Raw genomic sequence first — 16,663 nt, 5'->3', positions numbered from 1 at the left:
ATTCTTATTCAAACGAAAATAAAGTTTTTGACAGAGGTCTTGCACAAGTTTTGATACAAAACATTTTTTTTTTTTTTTTTTTTTTTTTGCTAAGAAACACATTTCTTTCCAGCTCAGAAGAGTCAGGCTGTTTCTTTGACTGAGTCCAGAGAAGATTTAGACGCAATTTAAGATAAGTGACAAGATAAATTGCTATGGAAGAGGGAGAAGCACATGGGAGTTGTTAGGTTGATTGACACTTTGGTGTAAATCAACGGAGGGTGGAGATCAAACAGAGGGCAGACAGACTGCTGTGGTATGGCAAACACAAGTGTAAATGCGCTGCATTTGATATAATGTTAAACTGTACATGTGTAAAATGAAATTGATTCTGGATTTTTTGGGGGCGCATATTAATGGTATTACATCAAATGTATTGCTTTTAAGATATTCAAAACAAACGCTTACAACACTGAAACTGGGTCATTATTTTACACCAAAATGCGGCATTGCAGAGGTTCCCACTTTAAAGGTGCATTATGTAATAAATCTGAAGCAACTGGGTGTAAAATCCTCCTAATATGTCACAGAGACTCAGGAATAATGTTCATATAACAAACTGAACTCACCAACAACAACAGTACAGCCAAAATATTTGCATTCAAAAAAATATAGTTTTGCAGACCGCAAATTGTGTTTATGTTTTGAAATCATGTTTTGGCATGTGGCGCCACCTACCGCCGTCTACCAATCATTGCAGTCAGTAGAGTCTCAGCTGCCGAGCAACCACGGGTTGCCAGTTACGTCTGAGCTACAATGGCGGAGAAAACGAAACCTAAAAGACCAAAGTAGTTTGAATGTGAGTGTAGTAACCGTTTTTGGCCACATTCTTACATATGGCGCCTTTTAAGAAATATGATACAATATGAAAATCAATACAACGGTTACTATACTATTTATTTAGATTTTTCTATTGATTATGTAGTGTTTTCACTCCTGTTTTCACTCCTAGTTCTTGCTGTGATTCTGGGATATTTAATGACTAACCCTCACAGGACAATTTTGTTCTTATTATTTTTGCTCTTGGATATGATTAGTTATTTTAGAATGACAGAACAAGTTATTTTCCCGTAGTTTTACTCATAGTTAAGCAGCACAGTAAACACACAGGCAGTTTTACAGGATGGTGACAGCCCTCAGGTTGCAGGGCTCACCCTTTATCCCATTGTCATGTCCTGTATTTGACCTGTAAGCGCCTCAATTTACGCCTCAAAAGCCAACGTTGACTACATTTGTTGTACATTTTCACCACACGTAAACCCACACACTGTAAATTTCGGAGTAGCGGAATTGCAGATGTTCACGATGTCATATAATCCGTTGTTAAACAGTGCCAGGTTCTACTGTAATCTTATACTGATGACGTCTGGCAATGTCGATTCAACCTTTTGGATTACTGGACAGTTTGTCATAATTGAAACTGAGTCTTCCCCCATCCCCATGTGCAGCACTAACCAGGATTATGACAAAGGCACTGAGCCAGAAAACTGTACGGCGGGAGAGATTCTCGTCAGTATTTTTTGGACTTCTCTCTACTCAAGGAGGGAAATCCTCAAGGAACGAAAAGATTATTTCCAATGTGACAAGTCCAACCAATCTTTAAGTATACACTGATTGATATGACAGGTTTTTGTTGGAATGTATCATCCTAGTACAGTGTTTTTCTCAAAACAACTTGAGATTAGTTTTTCCTCTCCAAATACTGTAAATATTTCATTTCTATATACCAGAATGAAACTCTTAAGTTCAAACAAGGTTCAATCCAGCGTTTACTACCACACTGCAAACAGCCTCATGTCTCATTTACTGAGCGGCAACAACAAGCAGGAGTCTGTCAGCAAAACAAATATACTGTAACAGGTGCATTTCTGTTGAATTACGCTCCGGAAACAATGCAATGAATAAATCTGTGGGTTTTTTTTATGGCCACAGTATGACACTATTATGTGTCAGTCTCTCCTCAGACTCTTGAAATGAGCCAAACGCCCTTATTTACCTTGTGATGTCATCGCTCCCCACAGCGCTGAATCAAAACATTAACAGCACGACATCAAGCTGTCATTCAGTCCCTGAGCTGACAAAAAAAACCACACAATCTTTGGATGTCACAGAACTATAGGGCATGTCTGCATATGCCTTCACAAATAAAGTACATAAAGTGTACATGTGTAAACGGATTAATACAGGGTTGTTTAGTATTTGCAGTGACTCAATTTTCAAAATAATAATCCCTCCATGGCCTCCATCCTTGGCTGGATGTTTTTCCAGAGTGTACCCCACCTTTCGCCCCACGTCAGCTGGGAGTGGCTGACCCTCATGTGGAGGATAAAGCAGTGATGACAATGATTGAATGAATGATATATAAACTGCTTATATAATTCTCCAGATTTAATAACAACAACTCACAACTCAATGACAATTAAAGTTTACCTCTACATGCTAAACTGTTATATTATATTATAACATAACCCTGGTCCAAGAAACAGCATGGTTTTCTGAGTAATATGCAAACTATTCAGTCTGAACAAACAGGGGACTAAAACAAAAAAATAATGGTTCACTTCTCTACACTGTGATTATGCACGGTGGAGAAAATCAAATAAAAAAACACATTAGAAAGTGTTTGGTTGGATGGACGTTGCCATAAGAAGACAGTAAATGGATTCTATTTGAGTCACATGATGAAATACTGCATGTTTGTTTTACTCCCCGCTGCAATCAAAGCTCCACCATTTGCACTTGCATCCACAAGTGTTCTGGGGGGGGCAGGAGTCAGACTGTAGCCCTGAGGGGCACCACCAGGGGGCTCTGGTTTCAAAGCCAAGTGCATCTCGGGGCAATTCAGCACTGCGGTGTCACACAGATCTTACAGTCAAGCATAAACCTTTAACACCCCACAGTACAGCACTGATATGCAGTGCCCGAGACACGGTGATGAGAAGCCTTTGGATATACTGTACGAATGAAAATAAAATGAAAATACGGTGATTTGTGTCTGTCTATTCCTTTCTCCTGGACCAAAACTGGAGACACCAGACATGTAATTCAGACAGTTTGGGAGAGAGGGTATTTGTTTGTTTAACGCTATCTCTGTCCAAAAAATCCAAGCAAGTCCAACGGGACTTTGCTAGTGAGCCAACAATCTTGTGAACTCACTCTTGTATACATTTCCATCTCCAGTCTGCTCGGTGGACACAGAGTCCCGCTGGCTGGCATGTCTCCGTATGTTAGCCGTGACCCAAAAGGTCTGCCTTGTTTCTAATTTCCTCTGTTTATTATATTTCTTGGTATCAAAGCATCCGCGTTTCACAGGACCACCATGGAAGCGGCAATCAAATTTGGACAACGAGACAAAATACCCATGCAGCTTTTACAGACAAAACCTCAAGGGCTGAATGTGTGTGTGTGTGTGTGTGAGTGTGAGTGTGTGCGCAAAAGGGAGAGGGATTCCACAAAGTGAAGTGCTGACATCTGCTGCAGGCCCTTGCAGGGCTGGAATGTGATACTCTCCTTTACACAAAGGGCCTTGGCCCTAGCAGCAGGCACAAGAAGACCTCTATATGCCCTTCTCCACAGGGGCAGCGGTCGTATGAAATGACTGTATCAATGCCTCATGCCTTCCTTTCTCAACCATTAGCTTTGATTAAAACCACAAAAACCTCCCTTCATACCTTGATGCTAGCACCATGCGCTGCTCGGCACTTTCTTTGAGGTGGTGGTTTCCCAGCTATGTGAGACTGGGGGTAAATTGCTGCAGCATTGCATCATGTGTCTGGCTCAATGGCTTCAATATGTCTCCAGCTCCCCTTTGATTGTTGTGTCTGTGCTGCAGCAGACTCACCAATACGACTGGGGGAATACACTGGTGGATTTCGCCGACAATAGGATGGGCGGGACCACATGAAAAGCGGCTGATGAGGTACAACAGTGTGCCGGGGAGAAGAGGAAATTGGGAACAGGAGGGAGTATTGTTCCAAGTAGTGTCTCTGCTTTGATATGACAAATTGAGATGCCTTTAAACATTTCCCTTCCACAGAAACGTTTAGGCCGAATGCACAACAACGTGTTGAAAAGTTTTGCGTGGGAACGCATTAATCTTTCAACTTTCCTTTGGAAGAATGAATCGAGGGTTTACACAATCTCTCCATGGCTAAAAGGAGCTTACTTAGGCATATTTTCTTAAGGAAACTTTCCTCTTGAATCACGAAGGTCCCAGTGTGTCTGGATTCCATTGTTTAACCATGTATGACTTTAATGGACCGTGATGCACTGGGTAAAAAAAAAAAAAAAAAAGAGTAAGTGGGCCACAATGGCCACAACGTTCTGGCCTAATAGAATGAGTCAGATACAAAAAAGGTATTTATGAAGAACAACGGGAGAAACGAGTGTATGTACATGACTGATTTATGTTGTTTTTAAGTGCTTTTTTCATTAGCCATTTCTGTGAAATCCACAATAACTAGCAAAAGAAATGACACAAATTATTTAGAATATATATTTTATGTATTTTAAACTCATGTATAAGTATGTGCATGTGTGTAAAACATGAGGGAGATACATATGTTCAACTAGAATCAAGCACATTGCATGTTTCATTCAGAAGCAAATAGGTACATTGATATGCATGTTCCTTTATTTTCTATGTATTTTATTATTGTGGAGGAAATAAAAAATTGCCTTCTACTTAAACTATCTCTCTTATAACAGAGTGTACTGAGCTGCTCTAATCCCTGTCTGTCTGTCTGTCTGGAGATGCTGATGCTTCTCCTGGAAACAGTTTGCAAGCAAGTGGAGATTTGCCAACTCAGTGTGTGAAATGCCTCATTGGACACAAGGCAGCAACGGAATAGTTAACATCCCGGGGAGTTTCCTCGGCTGCGAAGTTGTACTTTATGTACAGCACCTGTTGTGCCGTCAGTTGGCAGTCTCCAAAAAACCCAACCCCAAGACGCGCAGCGATATTTCATCCCACTCAGTCTCCACCAAGTTATGACTCGAGAGCTCCGCCAGACAACAGAACTCGTCTCGTGGGTTGCGAATGGTTTCAGACTGTATCATGTTGCTGGACTCCCTCGCTGTGTCTGCGTGTGAGGTTTTTCTGTAATGCGTAAAGAGCTGTGGGGATTTGCTCAGACGGAGGCGAGAGCGCACCGAGAACGCATGGTCCCAGCCAAAATGCGTCTCAGCGTTTCTAATGCTCTCGTGTTATAGATGATATGCCGTCGTGAGGAAGCTTACGCAACTAATCCCTGGATTATCATTACTTAAAAAAACAAACTTTGTCCAGCCCGGTGTCCAACTTTTCACAGAACCAACAGGTGCGCACTGGCATTGCGCAGCAGCAGCGTCAGGTCTGGCAGCTCTGGAAGAGGGTTAGTCTTAATTTAAAACTTCACTTTTCTCCAGGACTGATGGTTAAGATTATGTGGATTCTACTCTGCTTTTATCATCTCCAAATGTGCCCAAAGCAGCACTGGTGTCCTGTAAACGACGCGTGCGTGTGGTGATATAAACCATCCCGTCTACAGCGCTTTGTGATCGCCAGCCACCACTCATCCAAATGATCCTTCCATTATTATTCCTTCTTGCATCGCTTCTCCAAAAATATGGCTCGGAAGCTGAATCAAGTCATGTCACCAAATTCCACCTTCCAAGTGTAAAGGAGCAAAACGGTGAGTTTTGTTTTTCTTCAGGGAGTGAAGTTACTTTTTTGAACATGAACTTGAGACTTTGTTGCACACATATCACAAGGTGCTTGTTTTATTTCTATTTTTGATTTGTTTATGTTTCTTTACTAAGCTTAAAGCCACTGTTTGAAAAAGAAGGAAACATTTTTGCTTGAGTTTCCAATGAATGAATGTGTCTCTTTCTGTTCAAACAGCATTATCCAGGGTAGGAAGTGCAGAGTTACTTTTTTTTCCCCTTTTTACCTTCACAGTGTTTTCCTGTATGTTTAACTGGGGAAACCCTCTGAAATTTCAGGTCCCCCAGGGAGACGTTTTCCCTGTGATCATAAAAAAAGGGGCTCCATTCATGCAGCAGTCCTTCCAGGCTGATGTAATTTGGTTACCATGAACTGCACTGAGCTGCACTATCAAATTTACAAAATATAGTTTGGTTAATGTTTAATGACACATTATGGTTTAGCTGAAGGTGACTGTCACTGTCTGTTTCTACCCTTGAGTTGAATGAGTACAGCCTCCAGTGAATTCCTGCCATTACAGCTCTTTGGCAATCAAGTTTTGTGTGGTTGCAGGGAGTGTGTGTGTGTGTGTGTGTGAAGTGGGGGGTTCATATTTCCTCCAGACTTTTGTATGCGGTGATTTCTCTAACTTTCACTCTCATTCAACACTTTTTAGACATTATCTTTCCTGAATATCAACATTTTATAGTCTACATTATGCCATTTGGTACTGAGCCAGGACTTCCTGGGACTGCAATAGGTGCATTTTTGGTTAAATAAGTAATCATTTATTGGCATTTGACGTCCTGTGAATGTAATGGCATAGCTTCAGCTAACTGTATAATCATTGTGAAGCTGTGGGTTTGAATTAAAGATATATTTATATGATTTTTATACATTTAAATATCTTAAAACAATGAGACTAATGTCATATCATGTCACTTAGTGTACTTACAGAAGTTATTTTTCATATCGGTCGCCTTTTAAAGATGCCATCAGCGATACCCGTATCTGCTGCGTAACTTCCGAGGCACATTCTTAAAAGATTTGGTTGTACTAGTTAGCCTTCTTTCAATATATTATATGTATTTGTCATTGATGATCACGGCTACTCTTTGCCGTTTGCTGCGCCTTTCTGCTGCTGCAGCTAAAGCTAGAACACACTCGGGAACCAAACAAGACAATTCCCACGATCCCACGCTGCTTACCACCGTCATCAAACTAGGTCTTTTTGTTATTGTTTTGGCTGAGAGAGCCCTGGTGGCAGAAATTACAAACTGTACTTTTAACTTGTGCAAAAATAGCTTGCACTGACAGACTTCGGGTTTTCACCAAAACAAGATACAGAGAAAGCAGGACCGCACAGGGAACAGTTCAAAGTACCAACAATCCCGTACCCTGCAGATGTTGCACTGGTCAGACCCTCATTCATTATGCAGCCTTCTGCAGCCGCTGGGTTTGACTGGCCTTGTGTGAGGACATGCAGGGCTGACTTCACTACAGTAACCGTCCGGGCCGGGAAATTAGAGCCTCCCGACGGGCTCTCCAAGTTTAATCAGTACGGCTGAGAAAGGAAAACAACAGGGAGGGAGAGGAATGAATGAGGTGTAGTTGGGGGGGGGGGGGTAGTGTGTGGGGTGGGATGTTAAACTGTCAAAGAACTCTTTAAAGCAGCGGTCACACATTGGCTGAGCGGGGAAGCTGGCCGTGCTGTCTGTAACCTTTGACTGGAACGTCTGAGTGCTCACTGTTCTGGCACACTTTGATTACTGATGCTCTGCGAGACAATCTGATATCGATCTAAAGGGAAAGTGAGCGAGCCCGACCTGTCTGGCATATTTAGTGGTCGTTGCCTGAAGAGTTAAGGCCACATTATACTTCTCCGACTGCGTATGCGTTATCCGTCTGCGTCACCACGGAGACGCCCCGAGCATTTATACTTCTGCGTCGTGGTGACGGACACTCGCTGCAATTTCCCGCCCGATCAGTAGGGGTCGCTGCGCAAGGTTGTTCTGCTTCAGGCTACAGTGAGCAATGGCGTCCGAGAAAGAAAGAGAGCGAAAGACTGTTGTTGTTGAAACAGTGGCCGTTTCTCACTTTTCTGTGTGACGGAACGCAGTTTTAAGATAATTTGAGGCGAGAAATTGGCCATTTAGGGTCTAAACATGTGCTGTGTGTGTATAGATATGACGTATTTATAGTTCGGCAGCGGCGTTATCGGCGGGGATCAGCTCCGCCTCTGTCAGGACGCCCGGAGCGCACTAAGAGCCGGCACAGAGCAGCTTAGCTCAGCCTGTCCCGAGGACCAATCGCAGCTCTTGCCGTCTCCGTAGTCCCTTGACGGAGTGACGGACACTTAAAAAATATTTCGTGCACCCGGAGACGACGCAGAGGCTCTTCGACAGGTTCTGCGTCGACGCAGAGGACTCTGCGTCGCTACGCAGAGTACTTTACGCAGGAGTATAAATTGGGCTTTATAGTCTCCGGTGGTATTAAACTTAGCGAGCGATTGCTGATGACTCCATAAGATATCACAGTGGGAGGTTCTCAGTTCAGAGCACCTATCTGTCACAACTAATGACTTTGTCCCTCTCATCTCCAAAAACACAAAATGAGTATGAAATCTGAAATGTACATTTTGAGCAGTGGGGTCATAAATAATGTGAACATTTCCTTCCTCCACCATTGAGGTTTTGGTAACAATAACATGTACTGCACGTTATTTTCATGTGTTCGCCACATGGCCATAAGGTTTTGTGGGTTATTAAGGAAAAACATAGCATAAATGACATCTGCAGTTGTGCTACAGGAATGCTTTGTACCATTTTCAGGAGTGAAATAGGGTTGGAGGGGGGGAAGAAATAAAAACAACACATTCCCTCCAACCACCATGACCACCACAACCTCCGGTTGCTTCTTCCAGTTGATCTCTTGTCAGAAAAATCAGTCTCTCACCCTTGTGAGCAAGGATTGTATTTACATTTCAACTCATTTTCTTAGTATCACTGGTAAAAGTCCAAAACATCTGTATGTACACACAAAACAATACATTTATCAATCCAACATACATATGAAAAGATAATACATACTTCACTGTGTTTGGTGTGAGTTTAAAAAGTCCATGGTGTGGTGCAGGACATGGACCACAAACATACAATGTGTCCCGACTCTTGTAAATCTATCCATGCTTGTCTGGAACCAGTGATGCCAGTAAATATAACCCAGGCGGCATTATATATCTGACTCAGACAACTGGAAAAGCAAAATAGTGTCCATATGTGTAAATAGTATATCTTGTTGTCATTAAACAGGATTTAAAGAAAGTAAAACTTAACAATTAAACATGTCTTCAGGCTCCTTACAGCCTAAATAATCTTGTTTTGTTCATGCTAGAATATTAGCCTACAGCTAACTCCTGAACATGTTATCAACCAGTCCTCGCCCACCCATAAACCCAGTGCCAGATCTTATGGGTAAAATCCGGCTGCAGATATTTGTAGGGGATGCAGATTCCCTACAGATATTCCTCACATATCTCCCACTGAGCGCCACTGCAGGAAGGTATGCACCGGGTTAGACCTGCCAATGATCACAGACGCTGCTGTTCCGCTAAAGATTACAAGATTAGGTGGGGAACTGGGGTTAGAAGGGCCGTAGGCCCAAAGGGGGGAACTTTTGCAGGTTTCCACGCATACGTTCATAGAGGGTTTGACGATACAGAGTTGCATTGTGCATTCATTCGATTATGATGCAGACAAATAAGCAGTTTAGAGCAGGGATTTGCAAACAGGAAAGAGACTGGGTGGCCTTGTTAGGAAGCATGCCTGCTTCAGGTGTAATGAAGGTGAAGATCACCCATTCATTCATCATGGGTGACTAAAACAACTGTTAGTGGCACAGTCAGAGGGACTGAGGAGGTATTTTGATCATACTGAGAAATTCCGCAAAAACTTTTTACTTGGTCCCTTTTTTGGGTGACCTCTAGATTGTCGACATCTTATGTATGGTTGAATATCAGCAACCTGACAATTAGCGATTAGAAAATATCTTCTTCTACTAAAGAACCCATTATTCTGATATGATCAAAAAATGAGTGAGTTAAAGCTAAATGACCTAGTGCATGTAGAAACCTGAACATATCACATTTCACATTTTAGTTGCATTTTTGTTCCCTTCAGCAACTATGGGGCATTTCTTCAGTGACATCATATTCTCATTTTTCTTCTTTGGCTAATAAAATGCAACCAAAGGTCTTGAAAAAATGCAATATCAAGAGCAGAAGCAAAATTGAAAGAAGTGACATGTTGTTTTATTAAATTCGACTTGTGAGACTCCCATGTTTGACATTTTTAGCTCTAAAGTGTTTGAAGAAAACATTGTCTTCCATTCAAGATTAAGCAAACTCATGCTGTCTTAAATTATAAATTTTTATAAAGTTGAGAAGCCTCCTTTTTCCTCCTCCTTATTCAATTTTCACCAAATCTGTCCCTGGCTAGAACAAATACAGTGGTTTATATAAGATCAGTCCTTTTTTATACGCTTGCCAGCTGGCCTTCAAGTTTCCGGTATGTTATTTTAAGAGGTTTCCAAAGTGTGTTTTAATTTGAAATTTTGATATGGCTCCTAAACCGATGAAACAAAACTAGCGGGTCTTGGAATCTCCGTTCCCTGTTTAATACAGGTCAGATGTTTCCTGAGCCTGCCTCCCTGGGAAAGCTTGTTTCCACTAAGGAGCCATGGTTTGATCGATATGCTTGAATGAGTGAATGCAGCGCTGTGCATTTAATCATTGTAGTGGGCAGCACAACAGCAGCTGGTATGCTCGGTTGAATTAAAACCATCAAAGGAAATGGACGGCTCAAAATGTTCAATGGACTCCGTCGGAAGCGTAGAGGGCCACAATTACACTGGATATATCAATACTGTCAGATGAAAACCACATATATATAAAGAGAGGTTTGGCAGGCTCGTGAAGATGATTTCTTATTTTCTTTGAGAAGTTGATGTCGACCGTTATGTGAACAAAGGGTTTTGATGTTTTCTGACTTTGTCCATCCTGAAAGCCACAAAACACAAAAGTCACCATGTAAACATTAAGTATATATAAAGAAAAACATCTGTACTTTTTTCCACGATACCTCTCCACCAGGCAGTTCTATGTGTTCTGATGGGAGGAGATTTTTTTCCCCCTCAATATCTCACTCCAGCATGGGTAACCCTGGATAACAGTGTCTATATTTTCCCTGTCAGCACTATTTGAACATGGAGTGCTGTATTTGGCAAGCAAAGCATGACACTACCTGACTGCTGTTTGTCATTTTGGGCAGCAAGAGCACTGTCTCCTCCATCACCTCAAGCAGTGACTTTTCAAGAGATGTGGGTCACGGTTTTTAAGCTTTTTGCTGAAGAAGAAATGTTCTCAATTTAGACCTGTCTGTTTGAATCAGACAAGTACACTTACAGACAAGGCTTTGGATAGTGATGGACTAATAAAGTCAAAAGAAGATTAATATCATAGCCTTCAAAAAAAAAAAAAAGGGCATGAGCATGATGCATTACATCTGCAATAACAGATTTGTTTGGCCACTTGCTGCAAGCGCAATAAGCACTCCAAACAACAATGGCAAGCATCTGGTGAACCTGTGAAGGCAAATCCATCGTTTCCACTTCCACCAGTTTGCTTAAGTCCACATATTTTGTACATTTGTGATGCTATTACAGTGTTAGAATCTGTCCACAGACATTTTTTAGCAGCAGCCAAAATACTCAAAACCAGTCCTGTGGTGGTTTCTGCTACAATAGATGTCTGCAAAACCTTATCATGACATGCGCTAGTAACTATTTGTGCAGCATAATCCTCATTTTTACTTTCCATAATGGCTGTAGTGTGTACACTCATTGGCCAACTCGATGTGTACTTAGTAAAGTATCCAGTGTGGCGCTGCTATAGCCCGTCTGCTGCCAGGTTTGACATGCTGAACAGTCAGAGATGGTCTTTTACATAATGTTAATGTTGCCTTTCTATCGTCTTGAAGCAGTCTGGCCATTCTCTTCTGACCACTGACATCAATAAGGCATGAACTATACGGCTCATAATATATTCTCTCTTTTTCCGACAATTCTCTGTAAAATACCAGTAGATCAGCAGTTCCTGAAATACTCAGAGGAGCCACTCTGGCCACATTCATCACCCATTCCGATGCTGTTTGAACTGAAGCAGGTTGCCTTGATCATTTGTGCATGCCTAAATAAAACTGGGTTGCTGCCATCAGATGGACTGATTGGACATTTGCATTAACAAGCAGTTGAACAGCTGTACCTGACAAAGTTGTTTGGGAGTGTATGTCCAATTAATTCCAACCACTCTTGTATTATTGCATTTCTGTTTGTAAACCTTCCAAATGATCAGTAGGCAGTAGATTTCCCTAGATTAAATCCATATTTTCCAGCTCTGTTAAAATGTTCTATCATACTTATATTGTAATGCCTTGTGTAAAATGACATTAAACAAGGGTAAAAACAAATGAACCCCTGAAACGTGACAAGAAAACTGATTTTGCAAAATAGATGGGTTATCAGATGTGTGCATTCCCAGATACTAAACCCCACAAAATCAACAGGTTGCCAACATTTACATAATTGTAATGGCTGCATATTAGCCGCAGACAGCTACTATTATGGCTAACTTGGTAGAAGAAAAACGATAGCATGAAATCTGGACTCAGAAATTAAAAGCAGCTGTGGCAAATGAGCACTGCAGACAACTCCAACAGAGTTAGTTTTGAGAAGTAGATTAAAAATGTCAGGCTGGCAAACGGGTGGAAAATGTATCAGCCAGTTGAAATTCCGCCGCAGTAGTGGTTGCTATACAAGCAGCAGAAAAGTAAGAGGATTATATTATGAAGTAAGCTTGCAAGAACAGAGTGTGGGAGTTAAAAAAAAATGTCCAAAGAAATCAAAAAAGAAAAGTGCCTGAAGCAAGATACTAAACTCTATAGATTCTGAGTGGCCAGTATCAGAGGTTCAGTGGGTGCAACACAGCTCCCAGGTGTGTCTGAAACTGTCTGAATAGAAACCTGGGTGTTGGTGAGGAAACACAGTCATGCTCAGCAAACACTGTTGGATAAATATCAGATTCAAATCATATCTTTGATGTGGCTGTGTGCCTTTCTTCTTTCAGTTTCTTATCAGTTCCGTATGTGTAGTGGTGTCATTGTCCTGGCTCCGTCTGCCTCCTTCCAAAAAGAAGCAACACTTGCAGTCATATTAACAGTTTGCAGATAAGGCTTACTCCATCGGCTGGGCAACATCATTTCATATCTTTGGCTCTGTCGGTGTTTTCATTGCAAGTGCTTGTGTTGTGAAAGCAGTCATTTCATTAGCAGTTGTATTTTACCACTTTTCCACACAGGAAAAATAAATACAGATACCATTTATATCTCTTTTTTTTACCCTTATCTAAATTACTCAAATCAGAAAGCAATTTAGTTTCCTTGGCAGAAAAAACACGGTTAATATTATCAGCTGCTTCGAAGCAAAATGACTCAGTTAGCTCCAGTCTGACCAGCTGGCGCATGGCAAAGCCGCTCCACACGAAGCCACCTGAATAAAACAAAGTGAATTGAAGATGCAGCATTTGTGAGTAAAACTTAACACCCCTGAGACTCCCAGAGCAGCAAAAGGCAGTTTATAAATTTAGACCTCTAAACAAGGTAGTGTAAATGTTTCCAACACTAACATTGATTCTGGCAGGCGGAGGAAAAGAGTCTGCCTGCTCCAGTCTAAACATGAAGGGTGGAGTAAATCTGCCTTAAGTCAAGATTACTTGTTCGAGCAAATACCTGTCATTCACTGAGGCAGCATTACTTCCTTACCTCCCTTTGTTTTCTGCTTGACTGATTTTTGGTCCTGTGTCCTGTAGGCTCTGACATATTGATGCCACATTGATGCCAGGGGTCAAAATATGGCCACCAAATGCATTTGCACTGTTGCAGTTACTTAAATAATGTATTGTTTAAAAGCCCAGTGTCTAAGAATCAGTGACATCTAATGAGTGAGTCTTCACATTGTCAAGTCCACTCAAGGCAAATTCATTTCTAGAGTACATTTTAAAAACAACCACGGTTTACGAAAAGTGTTTTGCAAGGTAAAACGTACATAAAACACAGTAAATCATGTGAACTCAAGTGAAATTTTAAAATATTGTAACACCTTCACTCACTTGATGGCCCTTGCATACCAGAAAGTTCTCTTTCTGCTTTCTTGCTCTGGCTGGTTTGTCCATTCCGGCAACTGCAGAAACATGGCGGCACAAGATGGCTGCGTCCATAACGTAAAACGGCAGTCATGTAATGCTCTTGCACTCTTGATGACCACTCAAAGCACTTTACACGACAAGTGTGCCATTAACCCAGTCACACCCATTCACTCAGGCATTCATACACTCTTAAAATGGGTCCAAAGGGGTTCTTCTACAAGAGCTGAGGTTCTACCTGGAACCATTCGCTTCTGACAAACCCTTTCCCGAAGAACCATTTTGATCCAGAAATCCCTTTCCTGGATAAAGGGTTTTAAAAGGGTTCTTGGTGGAACCCTCCAAAAGGGTTCCAGGTGGAACCTTTATAAAAATTCACACGTTGACCGACACAGCCACCAGGAGCAACCTGCTGTTAACTGTCTTACCACGATACTAGCAGGGCCTGTGATCAAACCCTGACAATTCCAGTTGGACAACGACCCACTCTGCACTCATTTACAGCTGTAGACCATTTTAAACTTCAAAACAACATTTAAGGGGTGCGATATAAATTGAGAAACGTGTTTGCGATGAAAAGTAAGCATGTCAAGGCAGGCAGCAGCAGCTACGTATTGTGACAATATGGGGAAAGAAAAAAGGGAAACCTTGAAAGATTATATGATCTATTGGGAACACTGGCAGGACTGATTACCATTCTTGCTGTAATGGAGGCGATTCCCTCTGGAGCAGAGACCTCCATTCATAAAACATTTGGCTCATTATGGTTTTGAAATGTTGCCAGAATGGCACCATATTCGCACACGGACCTCAGTTGTCCTGTGCGTTTTGTAGCAAGTGGAATTCCACTCCCAACAGAGGATCTTGGCAGTGAGATGAGTTGACCTTGGTTCCCATCTCTGGAGGGCATGTCCACATACCTTGGCAGATGTCATCACCTCCTATCAGAGAGGTATTTCAAAAGTGTCCTGTAATGACTTTACTCCTCGCCGTTTGACTGACAGGGAGCTCGACCTACAAAAATGGTGGATAATCCTACAGCTGTGTCTTTTATCAGTTTTATCAGTATTGTGTCTTGGCAGCACCTCACAATGCGGTAGTTGACGCAGTTAGCTGTCCACATTAAATGCTTGAAATTTATTGCTCTGATTGATTAATAAAATGAGAGTTGCTGAGAGTCGGTTAATTCCTGACTTGTTTGACATGTTTGCACTCGCGTTCAACAGAACAGTAGCAGGATTTATTTTTTTTGGTAAACGTGGGATGATGCAACAACAACCGCAAGCAACACCGAGACCGTGATGTACACACTTGCAGATCAGTGTTTTTGCAAAGATAAAATACAATGATTGATTACATTTGTTGCAAAAGTGTTGCGATGATAGTAGTCAGTTTCTCCAGGATGTTCTGCTTCCCTTGAGGGACTGAGGGTTTTGATCATTTTGTACAAACACTGCAACTTTTTTTTTTGCAACTGCTCTGATAAGTTTGACTGAGCATTTCCACAGGAACCTTGTATACAATGTTGCCACATTGCTTGAGCTCATAATGTGCAAACACAACACAACCTTGGCAAAAGCAAACTACAGCGGTTTCACTTCCTTTTTCGCGATGATATGAAGGCTTCCTCATATGAGAAACTGAGCTGCTTAATTCATCCAACACTGCAGAGACATTCCCTGCTTATCAAGCAGCATCATTAGGTATGCAAATTTCAGGAAGCAGCAATGGGAGTCAGAAATGTGTGAACAATCTCTATACAGTTTAGAATACAAAGTGGACGTCTCAGTACAAAAGGTATGTGAATCCCATAGTGTATCCATTGAGAAATCAATGAAATATAGTTGTTTTGATAGTTGCAAACGATAAATGACTTCTAGGTATTATTTGAGTAATTATTTAATTATTTAAGTTGGGTGCTGTACTTACACATTGGGTTTGGGGAAAATGGGGAGATCAAGAACAATGTGTGTTCATACTTACAGTAGAGTACGGTTTTATTTTATGCAATATCACCTCATGTGGTTCATAATCAGAGATACCAGTGGAACATTAGGCTTCCTGGAGCTCATTTATGCCTAGCTGAACTGATGGACATCTGTCCAAGATTGCCTTCTGTCTTCATGTATTGCTCAGGCGGCACTGAACGGAGGTGCGAAATCACTCAAACATTCGTCCCTCCAACATTTATAATATGCAGAGATTTTCCTTATACTTTCAATTCCCATTACATAAAACAGTTACAATGCTACACAGTAAGTCACGCATGCCCCTGGAAATCAAACTACCACTGTGTCTTATTTATGTACCGTTGAAGAGTTGGGGAGTGAGAACCAGAAGCTATTAAATGGAGATGTGAAATGTCCCAGCTCTAAAGCATTTAGAGCGCAGGGGTGGGGGATAAAAAAACCCCCACCTGCCCAAGTAATCATCACTGTAGCGCCGTCCCATGCTGCCTGGATTATGTCACCTAACACATGGTGAGATGTGATATACGACGCTATGCGAGTGGCATACAGAGACGGTAACCCAATCACACATACTATTTTGAGAATGTATGGCTTCTCCCAAAGCACAAATAGGTTTTCAGTGCAGACTGGGTATACGCTGTGCCACGGCACACTCTCTCTTCGATTCCCATGGGTGGGGGTATCCATTTCTACGGCTCAAATGGAATGAAAATGCAC

The 16,663-nt window shown here is 41.7% G+C and overlaps 1 protein-coding gene across 1 annotated transcript in view; it reads left to right on the top strand.

Annotated features, from left to right (window-relative positions):
- Window positions 1-5,599: 5,599 nt before the first annotated feature.
- The window catches only part of pdgfc (platelet derived growth factor c), a gene marked incomplete at its 5' end in the record, with an annotated part of 47,847 nt that continues 36,783 nt past the window's right edge, over window positions 5,600-16,663 (top strand). The window contains one exon of the mRNA XM_083890954.1: window positions 5,600-5,711. Coding sequence (XP_083747080.1) covers window positions 5,600-5,711 — 112 coding nt within the window. The remainder of the gene's footprint in view (window positions 5,712-16,663) is intronic.

This window comes from Microchirus variegatus, assembly GCF_963457635.1.
Source record: "Microchirus variegatus genome assembly, chromosome: 6".
Taxonomy (NCBI): Eukaryota; Metazoa; Chordata; class Actinopteri; order Pleuronectiformes; family Soleidae; genus Microchirus; species Microchirus variegatus.
The sequence above is the reverse complement of the archived record's forward strand: the minus strand, read 5'-3'. Positions and strand labels throughout refer to the sequence as shown.